The 17,622-nt window shown below is 44.8% G+C and overlaps 1 protein-coding gene and 5 non-coding genes across 6 annotated transcripts; 2 read left to right on the top strand and 4 right to left on the bottom strand.

The window, feature by feature from the left end:
- Positions 1–3,945: 3,945 nt before the first annotated feature.
- On the bottom strand, positions 3,946–4,017 carry trnac-gca (transfer RNA cysteine (anticodon GCA)). Its single transcript has one exon. It is a non-coding gene; the product is annotated as a tRNA-Cys (tRNA).
- A 2,016-nt stretch (positions 4,018–6,033) lies between these two features.
- On the top strand, positions 6,034–6,105 carry trnac-gca (transfer RNA cysteine (anticodon GCA)). The gene has a single exon. It is a non-coding gene; the product is annotated as a tRNA-Cys (tRNA).
- Positions 6,106–8,651: 2,546 nt separating this feature from the next.
- Positions 8,652–8,723, top strand: trnac-gca (transfer RNA cysteine (anticodon GCA)). The gene has a single exon. It is a non-coding gene; the product is annotated as a tRNA-Cys (tRNA).
- A 3,356-nt stretch (positions 8,724–12,079) lies between these two features.
- On the bottom strand, positions 12,080–12,151 carry trnac-gca (transfer RNA cysteine (anticodon GCA)). The gene has a single exon. It is a non-coding gene; the product is annotated as a tRNA-Cys (tRNA).
- Positions 12,152–12,747: 596 nt separating this feature from the next.
- On the bottom strand, positions 12,748–12,819 carry trnac-gca (transfer RNA cysteine (anticodon GCA)). Its single transcript has one exon. It is a non-coding gene; the product is annotated as a tRNA-Cys (tRNA).
- Positions 12,820–13,128: 309 nt separating this feature from the next.
- Positions 13,129–17,518, bottom strand: dcaf7 (ddb1 and cul4 associated factor 7). The gene is made up of 7 exons (XM_030090149.1): positions 17,203–17,518; positions 16,545–16,703; positions 15,969–16,080; positions 15,699–15,817; positions 15,274–15,483; positions 14,922–15,039; positions 13,129–14,220 (listed from the first exon to the last, which is right to left on the bottom strand). Exons 1-7 carry the CDS (start codon positions 17,338–17,340, stop codon positions 14,048–14,050), a joined length of 1,029 nt encoding a protein of 342 aa, XP_029946009.1. The 5' UTR covers positions 17,341–17,518; the 3' UTR covers positions 13,129–14,047.
- Positions 17,519–17,622: the final 104 nt, after the last annotated feature.

Consider the following 17,622-nt stretch of genomic DNA (forward strand, 5'->3'; position numbering starts at 1 on the left):
TTCTCCTCGACCTCAGTGCAGCTTTTGATACAATCGACCACAATATTCTCCTGCAGAGGTTAGAATGTGAGGTTGGCATCAGAGGAAAAGCCCTCTGCTGGTTCAAATCCTATTTATCTAATAGGTACCAATTTGTTCACGTTAACCAACAGTCCTCACCGTGCTCCCAGGTCAGTTATGGGGTTCCTCAAGGGTCCGTGCTCGGGCCAATTTTATTTCTGTTATATATGCCTCCTTTAGGGAACATAATTAGAAGTCACGATATCAATTTTCATTGCTATGCAGATGACACACAACTGTATTTATCTATGAAACCTGATCAAACTAATCAAATAGACAGACTCAGTGACTGTATCAGAGAAATTAAAACCTGGATGACTACGAACTATCTCCGTCTGAATCCTGGCAAAACAGAGGTCATTATACTAGGCCCCCATAAACTGAGAGAGTGTCTATCCAAACAGATTATTACCTTAGATAACGTCAGTGTATCCTTCTCCTCTACTGTGAGGAACCTCGGGGTCTTATTTGATCAGGATATCTCATTTAAAGCACACATCAACCTGGCTTGTAAAACAGCATATTTCCACTTGCGCAACATAGCTAAAATAAGAAACATTTTACCTAGAAGCGATGCAGAAAAACTCATCCATGCATTTGTTTCTGCGAGATTGGACTACTGCAACTCCCTTCTCGCAGCCTGCCCAAAAAGTGTATTAAAAAACTTTCAGTTGGTTCAAAATGCAGCCGCCAGATTATTAACTGGAACTAGAAGACGTGAACACATTACTCCCGTTCTAAAATCTCTTCACTGGCTTCCAGTCGAGTTTAGAGTTAGATTTAAAATCCTTCTCCTCACTTACAAAATCCTAAATGGGATGGCTCCAACCTATCTCCAAGATGCTTTAACGCCTTATCAACCAATCAGAGCACTTCGCTCTCAAAATGCAGGGTTACTGGTGACTCCTAGAGTCTCTAAATGGACACTAGGTGGAAGAGCCTTTAGCTATCAGGCACCATTTTTATGGAACCAGCTTCCAAGTGGTGTCAAAGAGGCAGACACAGTCTCCACATTTAAGGTTAGGCTCAAGACGTTTCTCTTCGATGCAGCCTATGATCAGGTCAGCTAGGGATTCTAAACTAAACTAAACTAAACTAAACTAAACTAAACTAAACTAAACTAAACTAAAACAAACCAAACTAAAGTAAACCAAACTAAACTAAACTAAACTAAACTAAACTAAACTAAAACAAACCAAACCAAACTACAGTAAACCAAACTAAACTAAACTAAACTAAACTAAACTAAAACAAACCAAACTAAAGTAAACCAAACCAAACTACAGTAAACCAAACTACAGTAAACCAAACTAAACCAAACTAAACCAAACCAAACTAAACTAAACTAAACTAAACTAAACTAAACTAAACTAAACTAAATTAAATTAAACTAAACCAAACCAAATTACACTAAAAAAAATTAAACTAAACCAAACTAAATTAAACTAAACTAAACTATACTAACTAAATACTAGTTTAAACAGTTAAGTATCCACAAAGCTGCCCCAGGAGCTAGAATGCTGTGGGAAGTACGGTGCACTGAGCCCTGTCCTCTAATGTCTGAATGTTATTCCCTTTAGTCCGTTCATTGCTTTTCACCTGCTGTCCCCCCCTTCGAGGGGGAGTCTTCTCCAGTTTCAGTTGCTGACTCCACTATTACGAAGGCCTATGAACAAGCTCCGTCCGGACCGGGAGGACACCCCTGTCGGTCCTGCCCGTGGACTGGCTTCGGTTCTACTGCTGGGATCCGTGGTTCTTGTGCTGGACCGTCCAACGAACTGTCCTCAACATTGTCCTAGGCTTTACTTCTTATTGTCTCATGCTAGCTGTTGCCAAAGCTGTCCGTCCCTGGGAGAGGGATCCCTCCATACTGTGGTTCTCCCCAAGATTTCTTCTTTTCCCACTGGGTTTTTGGAGTTTTTTCTTGCCGGATGTGAGGGTCGAAGGTGGTGGTTGCTTCGTTCTGTCTCGTTACTGTAAATATTGACATATTACCATTATGCTTATTCACTGTTTTTACTTTTACCGACAAATGTAACATCTTGAAGCCCTCTGAGGCAACTGTTGTTGTGATACTGGGCTATACAAAAATAAATTGATTGATTGATTGGTTCAGAGGGCACCCAGAGTTGAACTACAGACCTTTTAATCTGCAGTCAAATGCTCTGTCACTGAGCTGTACCCCCTCACTCAGAGCTCAGCTACAAAGTACTCTGACAAACTATCCATTTCATAATTTAACCAAGCAAAAATCTGGTGACCAACTGTCATCATCAGAGGTACACATACGAGTGATTCTTTCAAGTGTACAGTTTCAACTGAGGAATGAAACTGGTCTATAAAGGATGTGATAACCTCTGAATTGTTATCATTCAGGGGGAATCCAGAGCTGAACTGAGGACCTGTTGATCGCAGGGGTATTTGCAGAAGGGGCAGACCTGGAGAGCCACACATCAGCTGTGCTCTCCTACATCAACTTCTGCTCTGAGAGTATTCCATCAGCAAGGACTGTTAAAGTGTCCCCAATCCAAAAACCGTGGTTTAACAGCGAGGTGCATGCTCTGCTGAGAGCCCAGGAGGCTGCCTTTAAGTCAGGAGACCAGCAGGCTTATGGAGAGGAACAGCGATCCCTGCAGAAAGACATCCAAACGGCCAAGCGCAAATACAAACAGCGCTTTGAGGAACACTTTGACAACAACAACACCCAGAACATGTGAGTAGGGGTCAAGAGACTCACCAGCTATAAGGACGGTCGAACAACGCCAGTCTGCACAGACAGCACTCTACCAGACACTCTGAACCAGTTCTTTGCTCGTTTTGACAAGCGCAATGGACAGGCCCCCACCTTCGCTGCTCTTCCTGAGAGGAACATCACCCCCATCCGGATGCAGCAGCTTCAGGTCCGAGACACCCTGAGCAGAGTCAACGTGAGGAAATCACCTGGTCCAGACGGTGTCTCAGGAACAGTGCTAAAGTCATGTGCTAAACAGCTGGCAGAGGTTTTCACCACCATCTTTAACCTCTCGATACGACAGTCTGCAGTCCCCACCTGCCTAAAAACAACCACCATCGTCCCTGTGCCCAAGAAGAGCACAGTGAGCTGCCTGAATGACTATCACCCTGTTGCTCTGACCCCCATCATAACCAAATGCTTCGAAAGACTCATATCATATCTTTCCATATTAAGGTTGCTATTCCTGCTGACCTTGATCCACATCAGTTTGCATACAGGCAAGAAGGTCAACGGAAGACACCGTCATCACATCTCTCCACACAGCCCTCACTCACCTGGAAGGGGGTAACACCTATGTGAGGGTGCTGTTTGTGGATTTTAGCTCCGTCTTCAACACGGTTCTCCCTCACAAACTGGTTATGAAGTTGAGCAACGTCCACCAGCACTCTTCAGGGATGTGTCCTCAGCCCCCTTCTCTACTCCCTGTTCACACACCACTGCTCTCCTGTTCACTCCATCGTTACATTTGCGGATGACACCACCACCATAGGACTGATCAGAGACGATGAATCCGCCTACAGGGAGGAAGTCGAGCATCTGCGACAACGGTGTCTGTCCTCTACATTGATCGAGAGGAGGTAGCAGAGGGTGGAGAGCTCACATCTCACACCAGGTGGGGAGGGCCCAACAGAGACTGTACTTCCTGAGGAAGCTGCGTCAGGCAGCTTCCCCGTAAAGCTGCTCACAAATCTCTACAGCTCCACCACTGAGAGTGACTGACTGTTCAAAGTGAAGAATGAAATTCTGAACATCATGGACAGTCAGTGCTGCAGCTTCTCTGCACAGGTAATCTTGACTCAACTGAAGCTGAAAGTCAGTATTTGAGTAAGAGATCTATAAAGGTTGTGGTTAGCACTGAACCGTCCACATCCAGGGGGCACCCAGAGTTGAACTGGGGACCTCTTGATCTGCAGTCAAAAGCTCTGCCACTGAGCTACACCCCCTCACATCAAGCTCATCCACAAAGTACTCTAGCAAACTATTCATTTCTATCCATCATTGAGATGGACAAAAATCAGGCTCGCTGTTAACTGGCTAACTGTCATTAAACATTCTTCCCTTTCTTGTTAAGTTTATATCCATACCATCCATCCATATATCTGTACCCCCTCACACAGAGCTCCACCACTTAGGACTCTGACAAACTATCCCTTATATTATTTAGATGGTCAAAAATCAGGCTCGCTGTTCACTGGCCAACTGGCATTCAGCATTCTTTTTAGAAAAGACAGAAAATGATGGGACCAAAGGGACATGTCAATCGAAGGTGTGTCCACTAATTAGTGTCACAGGTGTCCACAATCTTGTAATCAGTCAGTGGCTCATACTCAACATGAACCAGAGGGAGCAAAGGAAAGAGTTGTCACAGGATATTAGAAAGAAAATTAGAGACAAGCATGTGACAGGTAAAGATAGAAAACCATCTCCAACCAGTTTGATTTTCCTGTGACTACAGTTGCACATATTCAGAAATTCAAGATTCATGGGACTGTAGCCAACCTTCTTGGCAGGAGGAAATTTGATAACAAATCAAAGAGAAGGATAATATGAATGGTCGCAAAAGAGCCCAGAAAAACATCTAAATAGATTAAAGATGAACTTCAAGCTCAAGGAACATCAGTGTCAGATCGCACCATCCGCCGTTTGAACCAAAGTGGACTTCATGGGAGACGATCAAGGAGGACACCGTTGTTAAAAACAAATAATAAAAAAGCCAGACTGGAATAAGCCAAACTACTTGTTGACAAGTCACAAAGCTTCTGGGAGAATCTCCTATGGACAGATGAGACAAAAATGGAAGTTAAGGGTTCCATCATTTTTGTCCAGGCCTGTTTTTTGACTAGGTCATCTCTTGAGCAATGTAGCAGGTGGCACCCGGAGTTTAACTGGGGACTTCTTGATTTGCTTGATACGTTTTCAAACTCTCACTCAGTTCATCCAGCTCAAGTCCTTCGCCTCTAAGCACTCCACCATCACTTCTGTTGTGCCCGAGGACTTCGTCCTGAGGCCCCTCCTCTTCATCATATACCTCCTTCACCTCGGCAATATTTTCCGTAAATATGGTATTAATTTTCATTGCTTCGCGGATGACACCCAGCTCTATCTTTCCAGTAAACCAAACTCCACTCTCCCACCCTCCTCCCTCACTCACTGCATCTCTGAAATCAAATCCTGGCTCACCTCAAATTTCCCAAAATTAAACAGTGACAAAACAGAACTCCTTCTTGTTGGCACCAAGTCCACACTTTGCAAATCTAACAGGTTTTCCCTCACAATCGACAGCTCCACAATGTCCCCCTCCCCTCAGGTTAAGAGTCTAAGTGCCATCCTCAACAGCTCACTTTCTTTCCACTCCCACATTAATAACGTGACTTTATCTGCATGCTTCCACTTATGCAACATAAATCGTCGTCTCCGCCCCTCTCTCACCCCTCACACCACTGCCATCCTGGTCCACAGCCTCGTCACCTCCCACGTCGACGACTGCAACTCATTCCTCTTTGGTGTCCCCCACAAATCCCTCCATAAGCTCCAACTGGTTGACCAATGAAATGCTCTGCCACTGAGCTGCACTGAATTTATTTATGACCTACTGTGTAAACTTACAACAAATATATATATCCCCTTGTACTCCATCTATCAGTGCTTACTCATGTCAATTTATCTTCATAACCTTGTGTTGTTTGTGCAAATGTAAATACGGTAAATATTTTTTGAAAAAACTGTCATCAGACGTACAGAAATCATTTAATTGATGCTGCTGAAAAAAGATGATCTCTTTTGGAACGGGCTCAAGAGGTTGCCCAAGATTAATCAGCCTTAAAGTTGACACACATTAAGCTGATCCTCAATTCTAACTATGACTCCCTGAAGAGGCAGCAGCAGGCCACCTGATTTGTGGCTTGCTAACTCAAAAAGTGGATACTCATCTGAGTACTAATGAGTGGTGCATTGTGTGAGGGGGTATAGCTCAGTGGCAGAGCATTTGACTGCAGATCAAGAGGTCCCCAGTTCAACTCTGGGTGCCCCCTGAATGTAAACAACTCGGATGTTACTCTTACAGCTTCAGTAGTGTCATGGTTTTCTTCCTGCAGAAGCTGTGTTCTTGGTGAATAATGTCTTTGACTTGCTAACTGTGGATCATGCAGTGGTGTCACTTCAGAGGAGCCAAAAAGCATTCTTCGGATCACTAGTGCCCTCTGTCATGAGGCTGAAGAACTGCGAGCCTAACACTAACCACTGTTTAGTGAGGGTAGTGTGGGGGGACGCGGCAAAAAAAACACTTTGCAAATGCAACACTGGGAGCAGCAGATCAGACACATCACTGATGCACAATGAAACGGGGTGAAATTTAATGATGATGTTTTCCTTTGGTCTTTGGAAAGTAACTGTTTTCTAAATACCATCAAATGAAATAGTAAGTTGTCCAGAATACAATTGCTCAAAACCAGTATCAAAAACAGTATGCTAATTACATCTATTTAGTTACTCCCCAACACTGCCCATACATGTCCAAAGGCTTTGCTGTGCACCAGTTTTCTCTCATAAAAAATATGTTGTAATTGTAGAAGTGGAGAATATATAATCATGTGCTTCCATGTTAAAAAAAGACAGTTGACAATTGGCTTTCTGTAATTTTAATTTCAGGACCATCCCAAAGTGATGCTGCCAGTCCCACCTCTTCCCCACTCCCTGCTATCCTTTACTTGAATCAGTTCACTTTTGATACTTGATGATAACAAGGTATTTAGAAAATAAAAATGACCAAAAATGTATCTTCTAAATCTTTCTTTTCTAAATCTCTTTCTTTTTTTTAGTTTAAAACAAGGTTTGGTGCTATCTTGTCTTCATACTTAGCTGGGATGAGAGGTTTGAATTATCCTCCTCATCGTATACAATTCTGAGAAACATGAAAGATGAGCACGCATGCATTGGCCCCGTGGACTTATTTTGCTTAGGGCCCCAAAATTGCCTGGACCGGCCATGCAATCAATGTTTGTTCATATTCCTGTCTGCAAAACATACTGCTAATATATGAACTCACTAGGATGGAGGCCAATACAGTAGTGAGGAGAAGGAAGTTTACAATGAATAAAACAGCACTTGCATCGGATTTTACCTGTCCAAGGTGGTTGCACTGTTATGACTCCAGTTACTGAAGTTACAGCTGTTGGCAAAACCATTCAGAGAAACACCGAACAAATGCAATCGATGCGTAATAAGTATCCAGCCCAACAGGAGTTTGACACGTCTGTCCAAGACAGTTGCACTGTTCTGACTCCAGTCACTTCACAAGCTTTTGTTCACCAGAGTGTTTTTAAAGTTCGTGCACAAATGCATCATCCCTCCTGGTTAATCTGTAGACCAGGAGAGCAGGGGGCACCCAGAAGGGAGCTGTGGACCTCTTAATCTGCAGTCAAACGCTCTGCCACTGAGCTATACACCCTTGTACAAGGGCCTACATCATTTCATTGATTACCCTGAAACAGAAAAATCTCTTTTCCTGTGTATCATTGAGTTTGCACAGTACACATAACCGTATTTATCCAAATGCCTCAATTGTGTTTGTACAGTTTTTCTCTGAATGTTTTTGCCAACAGTTGATTGATGAGAAGGGAGACCCAGAGATGAACTGAGGTCTGATTCTGTTCTGCCACTGAATCTACCAGGTGCTTGAGGTGCCAAGTTTTATTGTATAATAGAACAATATGTGCAATATACCACAAATATGTCAAATCAGACAGAAAATTATGTTAAGATGGAGGTTTTTGCCAGTGGTAGAGCTCTACCTGAACCAGACACATCCACTACAAATGTTGGAAAGTTGGTAGCTCTATTAATGGTGACAGCAGACACAGATGACAATTCAACACATAATCAGCCATAGCCATAGCTCAAGTCCATGTTTGAGTTCTTAGAAATTAAGAATGATTTCTGCCATTTTAAATGTTTGCTTTGTTTGCTGTGTTCAAAATTCATCTCCACCTACAAAAACTCACTGTCCAACCTGAGAAAACATGTCGAGGTACAATATCATTGTGTAAACATTTGTCCAATTCCCGATGAATATTTTTTTTTTAAATATATATATGAAAATATAAATATTTTCAATGAAGTGGCCTGTACTTGTTTGCATTGACAGCAGGAGAGCACTTCTTTCGGAGTTTAAACTTCAGTGTTTGAAATTTATGTTTGATTTCTGAATAAATTAAAAAAAGTTTTCAAACGTGAGAGACAATATTTGTCCTTTTGTCAATTCAGTTGTCTTTCAGTAGGCATCTCACTGGGATTGGCAGCATATTCTACCAGCTTTTATTTGACGAGGTCTATCAGCAGTTCAGTGCATTCAGTAGAGTGTTTCAGTGATTTAGTTGTGTTAATTCATTGTGGTAACAATACAATAATGTTTGACATTTAAGCAAAAATGTACTTTCACTACTGAAGTGTATTCAAAAGCAGGTACTCCAGTAGTTTAACTTAAGTTAAAACCTTGACCCAAGAACTTTCACTTGTATTCTTGTAATGAAAGTGAGATATAGACTCTGCACTGGAGATCATGCTAGACACATTTGTGTGAGGGGGTATAGCTCAGTGGCAGAGCATTTGACTGCAGATCAAGAGGTCCCCAGTTCAACTCTGGGTGCCCCCTGCTCCCGGCTAGTGATAAACCAGGAGAAATGAATGGCAAAATGTATACACAAACTTTAGAAACACTCTTGTGAACAAAACCTTGACTGCTGCCATAACAATGTTACCATCTTGGACAGATGTGTCCAACTCCAGTCCTGTTGGGGTGGATACTTATTGAAATCATCACTTGTGCTTGTACAGCGTTTCTCTGAATGGTTTTGCCAACAGCTGACTGATGAGAGAAAAAAGGGGCACCAACACAAACCAATAGCTGTCAGTGTGTCTCAGCCAGGTTGACCATTCAGACAGTTTGAAGTGCCAAGTTTGTGAAACTTAGAAATTGGTGACCTGCAGTCATCAGACACACTTCCTGTCAGTTGTTCATTTGTTTTGCATCTCTCCACACTACAAGACTTCATTGGCAGCTCTCATTCATGCAGATTCAGCTCATGTGCAGCAGTTTCTCACCAGAAAGGACCAAGAAACATTTGTTTCTAGCTGGTCATCTCTGAAGCCCAGCAGACGAGGGGATAATGATCTTGGGAACAGCAAGAGGGACGTGGTGCACAACTTGTTGACAATGTTTAAGTGCACGAAGACGATTACATGGAAATAATGAGGAATTTAATCAACAAAGCATCAACTGTCAAGATAGGGGAGACCCAGAGACAACACATCAGTATTGGATGCATAAACATATTCATTGCTCACGTTCAGAGGGCACCCAGAGTTGAGCTACAGACCTTTTGATCTGCAGTCAAATGCTCTGTCACTGAGCTGTACCCCCTCACTCAGAGCTCAGCTACAAAGTACTCTGACAAACTATCCATTTCATAATTTAACCAAGCAAAAATCTGGTGACCAACTGTCATCATCAGAGGTACACATACGAGTGATTCTTTCAAGTGTACAGTTTCAACTGAGGAATGAAACTGGTCTATAAAGGATGTGATAACCTCTGAATTGTTATCATTCAGGGGGAATCCAGAGCTGAACTGAGGACCTGTTGATCGCAGGGGTATTTGCAGAAGGAGCAGACCTGGAGAGTCACACATCAGCTGTGCTCTCCTACATCAACTTCTGCTCTGAGAGTATTCCATCAGCAAGGACTGTTAAAGTGTCCCCAATCCAAAAACCGTGGTTTAACAGCGAGGTGCATGCTCTGCTGAGAGCCCAGGAGGCTGCCTTTAAGTCAGGAGACCAGCAGGCTTATGGAGAGGAACAGCGATCCCTGCAGAAAGACATCCAAACGGCCAAGCGCAAATACAAACAGCACTTTGAGGAACACTTTGACAACAACAACACCCTGAACATGTGAGTAGGGGTCAAGAGACTCACCAGCTATAAGGACGGTCGAACAACGCCAGTCTGCACAGACAGCACTCTACCAGACACTCTGAACCAGTTCTTTGCTCGTTTTGACAAGCGCAATGGACAGGCCCCCACCTTCGCTGCTCTTCCTGAGAGGAACATCACCCCCATCCGGATGCAGCAGCTTCAGGTCCGAGACACCCTGAGCAGAGTCAACGTGAGGAAATCACCTGGTCCAGACGGTGTCTCAGGAACAGTGCTAAAGTCATGTGCTAAACAGCTGGCAGAGGTTTTCACCACCATCTTTAACCTCTCGATACGACAGTCTGCAGTCCCCACCTGCCTAAAAACAACCACCATCGTCCCTGTGCCCAAGAAGAGCACAGTGAGCTGCCTGAATGACTATCACCCTGTTGCTCTGACCCCCATCATAACCAAATGCTTCGAAAGACTCATATCATATCTTTCCATATTAAGGTTGCAATTCCTGCTGACCTTGATCCACATCAGTTTGCATACAGGCAAGAAGGTCAACGGAAGACGCCGTCATCACATCTCTCCACACAGCCCTCACTCACCTGGAAGGGAGTAACACCTATGTGAGGGTGCTGTTTGTGGATTTTAGCTCCGTCTTCAACACGGTTCTCCCTCACAAACTGGTTATGAAGTTGAGCAACCTTCAAAGGCACTCTTCAGGGATATGTCCTCAGCCCCCTTCTCTACTCCCTGTTCACACACCACTGCTCTCCTGTTCACTCCATCGCTACGTTTGCGGATGACACCACCACCATAGGACTGATCAGAGACAACAATGAATCCGCCTACAGGGAGGAAATCGAGCATCTGCGACGACGGTGTCTGTCCTCTACATTGATCGAGAGGAGGTAGCAGAGGGTGGAGAGCTCACATCTCACACCAGGTGGGGAGGGCCCAACAGAGACTGTACTTCCTGAGGAAGCTGCGTCAGGCAGCTTCCCCGTAAAGCTGCTCACAAATCTCTACCGCTCCACCACTGAGAGCCTCCTGACCTACTGCTGCACTGCCGAGGACAGGAAGGACCTGCAAAGTTTGGCCAGAGCAATAGAATGGGTGACCAGGACCAAACTACCTCCCCTCAGAGATGTAGAAAGCCAGGGGAATCACTAGAGAAGAGAGATCCCTCACACCCAGGACACTCTCTTTTCTCCCCCCTCCCCTCAGGCAGACACTACAGGACACTGAGAGTCAAAACCAACAGGCTCAAATACAGTTTTTACCCCCAAGCTGTCAAATGTCTGCTCCCTGCTCCCTGAGTGATGACAACCTCAGTATCACATGCAATCCATATTTCATGTGCAATAATCATGGATAGAGCAGGTCTCTAGCCACAAGCGGTTTTCCATACTGTACACTACTCTTATGTTGTATATATTTTAGGGTTTGCTCTTATGTTGTGTATATTTTTAGAGTGTTATATGGTCTATTTTTAAAGCTGCTATTCAGAGAGAACCAAATGGATTTCCATTGTTCTTTGTAACAGTGACAATAAAGATCTATTCTATTCTATTCTATTCTATTCTATTTTATTCTATTTTGGGAATTATACAACCGACCACACAGAAGTCTATTGTGGGCTGCATATGACCCCTTGGATTGCTTCATTTATGTCATGTTTTCATGACATTACGAGCACGGCTACACCTTATCTGCTGCGTGCAGACAGCACAGTTTGAATGTAGGCGAGGTTTGTGAAAAACCACAAAAGGACATGGGTACATGACATCATTATATGATGGGAAATATGGTCTGCAGTTGAAGTAGTAAAGTGAGAAACGGACTCTGCACTGGAGATCATGTGACTACAGAGAAGAGTTGACAATTTCCTCCTGATCCTGGTCCGAGGCATCAGGCGAAATTTAGAATGAAGACTGGACTCCAGGTGTCAGGAGGCGACACTCAGACCTGACTGTGTTTGTCATTTAACAAAGTTTTTCTTTCAGGGTTTCCTGAAAGGTTGAGTTACTAGATGCATATATTGATATTTCCAAAGCTCATTCTTTCTAGGGCACCTTGCAGCAGTGAAGTAGGGGGCACCCAGAGTTGAACTGGGGACCTCTTGAGCTGCAGTCAAATGCTCTGCCACTGAGCTATACCCCTCACCCCCTCGGTATCAGGAGGTGGCACTCTGGCCTGACTGTGTTCCTCGTTAAACAAGGTTTTGTTCAAGAAAGTGCTCAGCTTCACGTGCCGACATTTTTGAAGCTCATTCCTTCCTGGTTTGTCTCTTGAGTCCAGTAGATCAGGAAAAGCCCACATCTCACTGATCTCTGGAAGAGCATCAAGAAGGACCCAGATCTGACGATCCACAGCTTGTTAAATGATTTTATGAACATAATCAGGAGTTTAACAAACAGAACATCAACTATCAGGGTAGGGGAGATCCAGAGAGGAACTGAAGAGCTCTTGATCTACAGTCAAGTGCTCTGTCACTGGATCTCAATCTACCATGCTCTAGTCATCATATTTAATGTAAATCACAACAAGATGCACAGCGTCACAAAAATGGAAAAAAGAGAGAGACAATGATTTTAAGAACAAACACCACTAGGGTGAAAGTGAAGAATGAAACTGTGACCAGTGTGGAACGCCATGAACACACAGTGCTGCAGCTTCTACAGGAAGGTAATCACGACTCAGCTGAAGCGCTGACAGATTGGCAAAGGATGCAAAAGAACTTGCGGTTGTAAAAACTGAGGGGGCACCCAGAGTTGAACTGGGGACCTCTTGATCTGCAGTCAAATGCTCTGCCACTGAGCTATACCCCCTCCTGTAGAACTCCCCCACTTAGTACAGTCACAAACGATCCATTTCATTTATAGTGATGCAGCTTCAACAGGATGATTGTCATTGAACTGAAACTGAACAGCAGAGAAGCAGGTTGTTCAACGGTGTCTTTCAGAAGAAATGTAATTCGAATGAACACAGCAGAGGGAGCCCAGAAGAAATCAAAGAGATACAGAGTTGAAGATAAGAAGGCATCACATGGGCAGGATGGCCCATCCCTGCTTTTTATAGGTTTTTTCTAAAGCATTCTGCAATTTAATGAAAGAAAGACACACACTGCACTGAGGGGGTTTCTACGACATGGAGGAGTACAATTTATTAGAGCAAATTCAATAATAAACTTTATGAAAAAAGCTACAACATGAACACTTGGCTTACCAACATCATAAGTTGATATATTTATATGTATGTACAGTTTGCCTTGTAATGGCATGCTACAAGGACATGACCCTTTAGTTATTGGAAAGGAAATAAAAACAAGAAAAGAAAAAATAGGAGGCGACAAAGACAGGAAGTTGTTTCCTCCTGTTTTACGACTCAGTCTAAACGCAGCTTCTACATATAAAACCGAGAGGAGGAGAATCAGAGAGCTGGAAGGCTGAACCACGCCGCTCTGCTGGATCCGCTTGTCAACCCTACAAAACAAGCCAGGTGGTGACAAACGCTGCTCAGGTTACTTTACAGTTTCTTTTTTTAAATTCAAAGCACACGTCATGTGGACAGAGGGCGTCGGACACGTTAGCATCTCCAACTGCCACGGAGGTAAACGAGACTGTAAGATACCGATCCTCGATGGTACGAACCCACAACAGGGCCTCACCACACCGGCCTGAGGGAGGCCGTCGTCCTGCGGCCGCGGCAAAGGAAAACCCGATGAAATGTACAACGTCTAAATCCTTCATGAGAATCTCACAGCTGGCTGAAATCACACTGACAACTAGAAAAATCGCACTTAACGCACACTTCAGCGACGCCTCGCTACCGAGCGGGCGGAAAAAAATAAATAAAGAGCGGAGTATAAAGTCGTGGAAAACAAGAGTGTAAACCGGGTTGTTGTGGAGCGGGCGCGTCGGACTCCGCCCACGCTCGACCACTTCACTCCATACCTCGTCCTCAAAGTGGAGGGAGGACTCGCACACACGCTCACACACACACACACGCAAAGAGAAGAGGGTAATAAGTCCGGATGTGAGAGCGCATCTGGCAACTTTAGACACGCAGGATCTCCAGGCAGTTGTTGTAGCAGATTGCGATCCAGTCGGGCTGCGTGGAGGCCCACTGCACGTTGTTGATCTCGCCCTCGGCGGTGTAGGCCAGGATGGGGTCCTCGATGGCTCGCGGCATCTGCTGGATGTCCCAGATCAGAGCCTGGTGGTCGTCAGCTGGAGGAGGAAGAGGAGGAGGAGAGAGGAGGTGAAGGAAGCAGAGCTGATCTCTCTGGCTGCAGCTCCACGGCTTCATGTCACACAGGAGCTACGAGATAAACTTAACTTTCCACTGTTTGCAGTGTGAGTGTTACTTAACCATCGATACTATTGATGGTGACATTATTACCTTTAACCATTCTTTCAATATTAAATTAAAACAGTCAAGAAACACTTGCAAACACGCTACTAAGTTTATCATATTGGCTTAAACTGTGCCTTCAATTTACCTGTTTGACATTGAAGTTTTTAATTTTAATATAATGGTTGACATTAGTATTTTGATTTAAAGGGGGGGACTAGCTAAGTTTAAGCTTCTTAATTGTATTTTCCTGACATGTAAAAGTAGATGTAGAGAATCTAATAACATTTTGTTGATCTTTTTTTTGTTGTTTTTCTGTAAGAACTGCATGAAAGGTACATGAATGATGACTGACTGGGATCCTCTTAGACTGACTGTGGACTCACTGCTGCTGAACCTGGTGCAAACGCACCCTGACACCAAAACAGGGTGGAACCGGGGAGTTAAAACTCTTTTTAACCTCCATTTAGGTCAGCTTGACACTTTCAGAGTCGCTTGATGAGTGTGACAATCGACAGAACTGTGAACCGCTGGACCTCTTGTGGGATTCTGATGAGGGCGGTAATTCTGAGCTCACCTGCAGTGCAGATGTGGCAGGAGGAGTGAGGAGCCCAGGCGATGCCGTTCACGCAGGCGCGGTGGTTGTTCAGACGGGCGACCGGAGTGCACGGCACACGCACATCCAGGATGACCACCTGTGGGGGGAAAAGAACAACAATGCTGGATCAAAGACTGGACGATAGCTCGGCTTTTACTGCAGACGATACATATGAGAACAGGAAATACTCAAGTCTGAACTTATTAAGATCACAAATGAAGTGTCTAATTCCTCAGTGGTAAACCGCCTCCACTGGTTGATTTGCACATCAACCTCACTGTGGAGTTTTTTTCCTGCTCCAAAACAACAAGTTATCTCCCGGCAGACTGACCTCCATGCCGTCCATAGCCATGGTGGCCAGGTAGTTGGGGTCCTGCTTGTTCCAGCAGAGGCGGAGCAGCGGGTGGTGCTGCGGGTCTTCGTAGATGATGGTGCTGTGCTCCAGGTGTCGAAGGTCGAACATGCGCACGGAGCCGTCGGCTCCCACAGACGCGAACATGTCCCTGCCTCCTCCTGCCCGGCTGAACGCGATGTCGTACACCTGCACGGATGGGAAAACGGGGACTGATGTATCCACAACGCAGGTAAAACACACACTCTCTGTGGAATTACTCCAGTGTTCACAACTACTTCTTGTCTAACCATCACCCGAGTAACCGAAAAACATTTTTCACCTTAACTTGTGGCACTTTTTTTTAGGATAGTTTAGGACTATTGTGACTGTAAACAAAGATAAGAAGAAACACACACACACACCTCTTTGTCGTGAGCGATCAGCTGCGTCTTCACGTGTCCAGACACCAGGTTGACGCGTCCCAACACCTGACCGGTCTCCAGACCCCAGATGGTGCAGGTGGTGTCGATGCTCGAAGTGCCTGCAGTCAAAGAAGAAACACATTTACCCATGTTTTACAGTTTTAGGAGGACTTCACATGATTAGGCACTCTCTCACACACACTCACACACTCACACACAGGATGAGCTGCCTCTTTGCTCTGACCCGTTCACCGCAGTGAGGTTTCTTACCCAGCAGGTTCGGATCCACTTCGTTCCAGTCGAAGGAGGTGAGAGGTGCGCAGAAGTCGGAGTTCTTGTTGTTATTCAACAAACATTCGAGACGTGTTTCTGTGTCGCTGACCTGTGGGACCAGACCAAAGAAATCAACTCTGAATTCACAAACCATGAAGAACAAAAACTAGAGCGATATTATCTACAGCAGTTCTCGGATCACTGATTTACAGATATCAATGCAGTTTTCATTTCCGTAGCTTCAGGAGATTCGTCACAAAACTGTAACATTTTATTATCCGACAGACAGTAAATGATAGAAAATGAGCATGGATCTATAGTCTTTCCGTATATTGTCTTCAAACTTCAGGACACATTTACACAACTTTTCCAAGTGAAAACATCATTTTTGGGTTTTTGTTCCCGTTTATACAGCAGTGCTATGAAAATGATGTGCATTTAATGCAGTTTTCACATTGGGGCATGACAATCTGGGGGCCACAAATGTTTGTCCTGAATGTACAATATTTGTGTTCATGTTAAGAAAACACATTGAACGTGAAGTGATGCTGTAGCCAGGAGGAGCTGTGTTACCCTCCAGATGCGCAGGTAGTCCCCGCTGGTGGCCAGCAGGTCCGGGTACACCCCCTTGGTGTCTGGGATCCACATGATCTTGGTGGTGGGGTACGGGTGGTCGAAAGTGTTCCTGCAGACGAACTCCGAGCTCTCCTCCTCCAGCCCGACCAGCTGGACCTGCGCAGGCGGGGAAAGCAGCGCGACATGACAGACTGTTTACAACCGGGTCAGGCTCAGAAATAGCATGGGCTTAATATGGAGCTACAGGAAACTGTCGAGGATCAAGCCAGAAAAGCAAAGCAGTTGGATGTTTGCACATGAATGTGATGGGAACGCGATTTAACGTTACACTGTGCTGTTAGCTTTAGTAGCTCATCGCCCGCTGGTGTTGCGAATTAACTAGTGTCCCTCATAACTGGTGACAGACTGCCTTTACTGTTAACACCTTCCGTTTTAAAAACCAAAATGGTATCGGTAAATGTCACGACGAACGACATTTAATCGCTTCTATAGTACAGTATTTAAGTGTACCTTTTGTGGGTTACTATTTTTCAACATCTGCTAATACTAGCAGCAACAATGGACAGAAAAAGCAGTCAGACACCAGTGAGCAGGGCAGCCGCTTAATCTGTAACACCAGCGCTAGCCGCTGAATGGACCGAGCCGCGGCGCTCACCTTGTTATTGTACTCCTCCACGAAGCTCCCCAGCGCTAGCCGAAAGCGTTTGTCCGGGCGGACGCTCCAGTTCATGGCGTACACCGTCCATGGGGCCTCGTACTTGTAGATTTCTTTTCTCTTCCCGTGAAGCGACATCGTGCCGAGCCGCGGCAGCTAACGCAGCTAGCCACCAACAAAAAGTAGCTCCAGCGGCAAACTACGAGCAGTTACTTCTGTTGGCGACCGCCCCGGACCGCAGGCTGCGCGAATAGCAGCGGTTTGTCCAGGAGTGGTCGTCCCAGGTGGAGATTCGTTCTCACTTTACTTAACAAAGAGTAGCATCGCTCGTAACGACACACCGGAAGTCAACTGCACATAAACAATTAGGCTTCCGGTGTGTATTTTCAATATAAGAGCATTTTCAAACCGTTCGTGCTA

Source organism: Salarias fasciatus, chromosome 4 (assembly GCF_902148845.1).
Source record: "Salarias fasciatus chromosome 4, fSalaFa1.1, whole genome shotgun sequence".
NCBI lineage: Eukaryota > Metazoa > Chordata > Actinopteri > Blenniiformes > Blenniidae > Salarias > Salarias fasciatus.

Bases quoted from the DNA above. Each gene is read 5' to 3' on its own strand.
- dcaf7 (XM_030090149.1), bottom strand. From the start codon at position 17,340: ATGTCGCTTCACGGGAAGAGAAAAGAAATCTACAAGTACGAGGCCCCA. The intron at 15,484-15,698 runs GTGTGTGTGTGT...CCATCCGTGCAG, and splicing joins TGATCGCTCACGACAAAGAG to GTGTACGACATCGCGTTCAG. The intron at 15,040-15,273 runs GTCAGTCTGCCG...TTCCCCCCACAG, and splicing joins TGGCTATGGACGGCATGGAG to GTGGTCATCCTGGATGTGCG.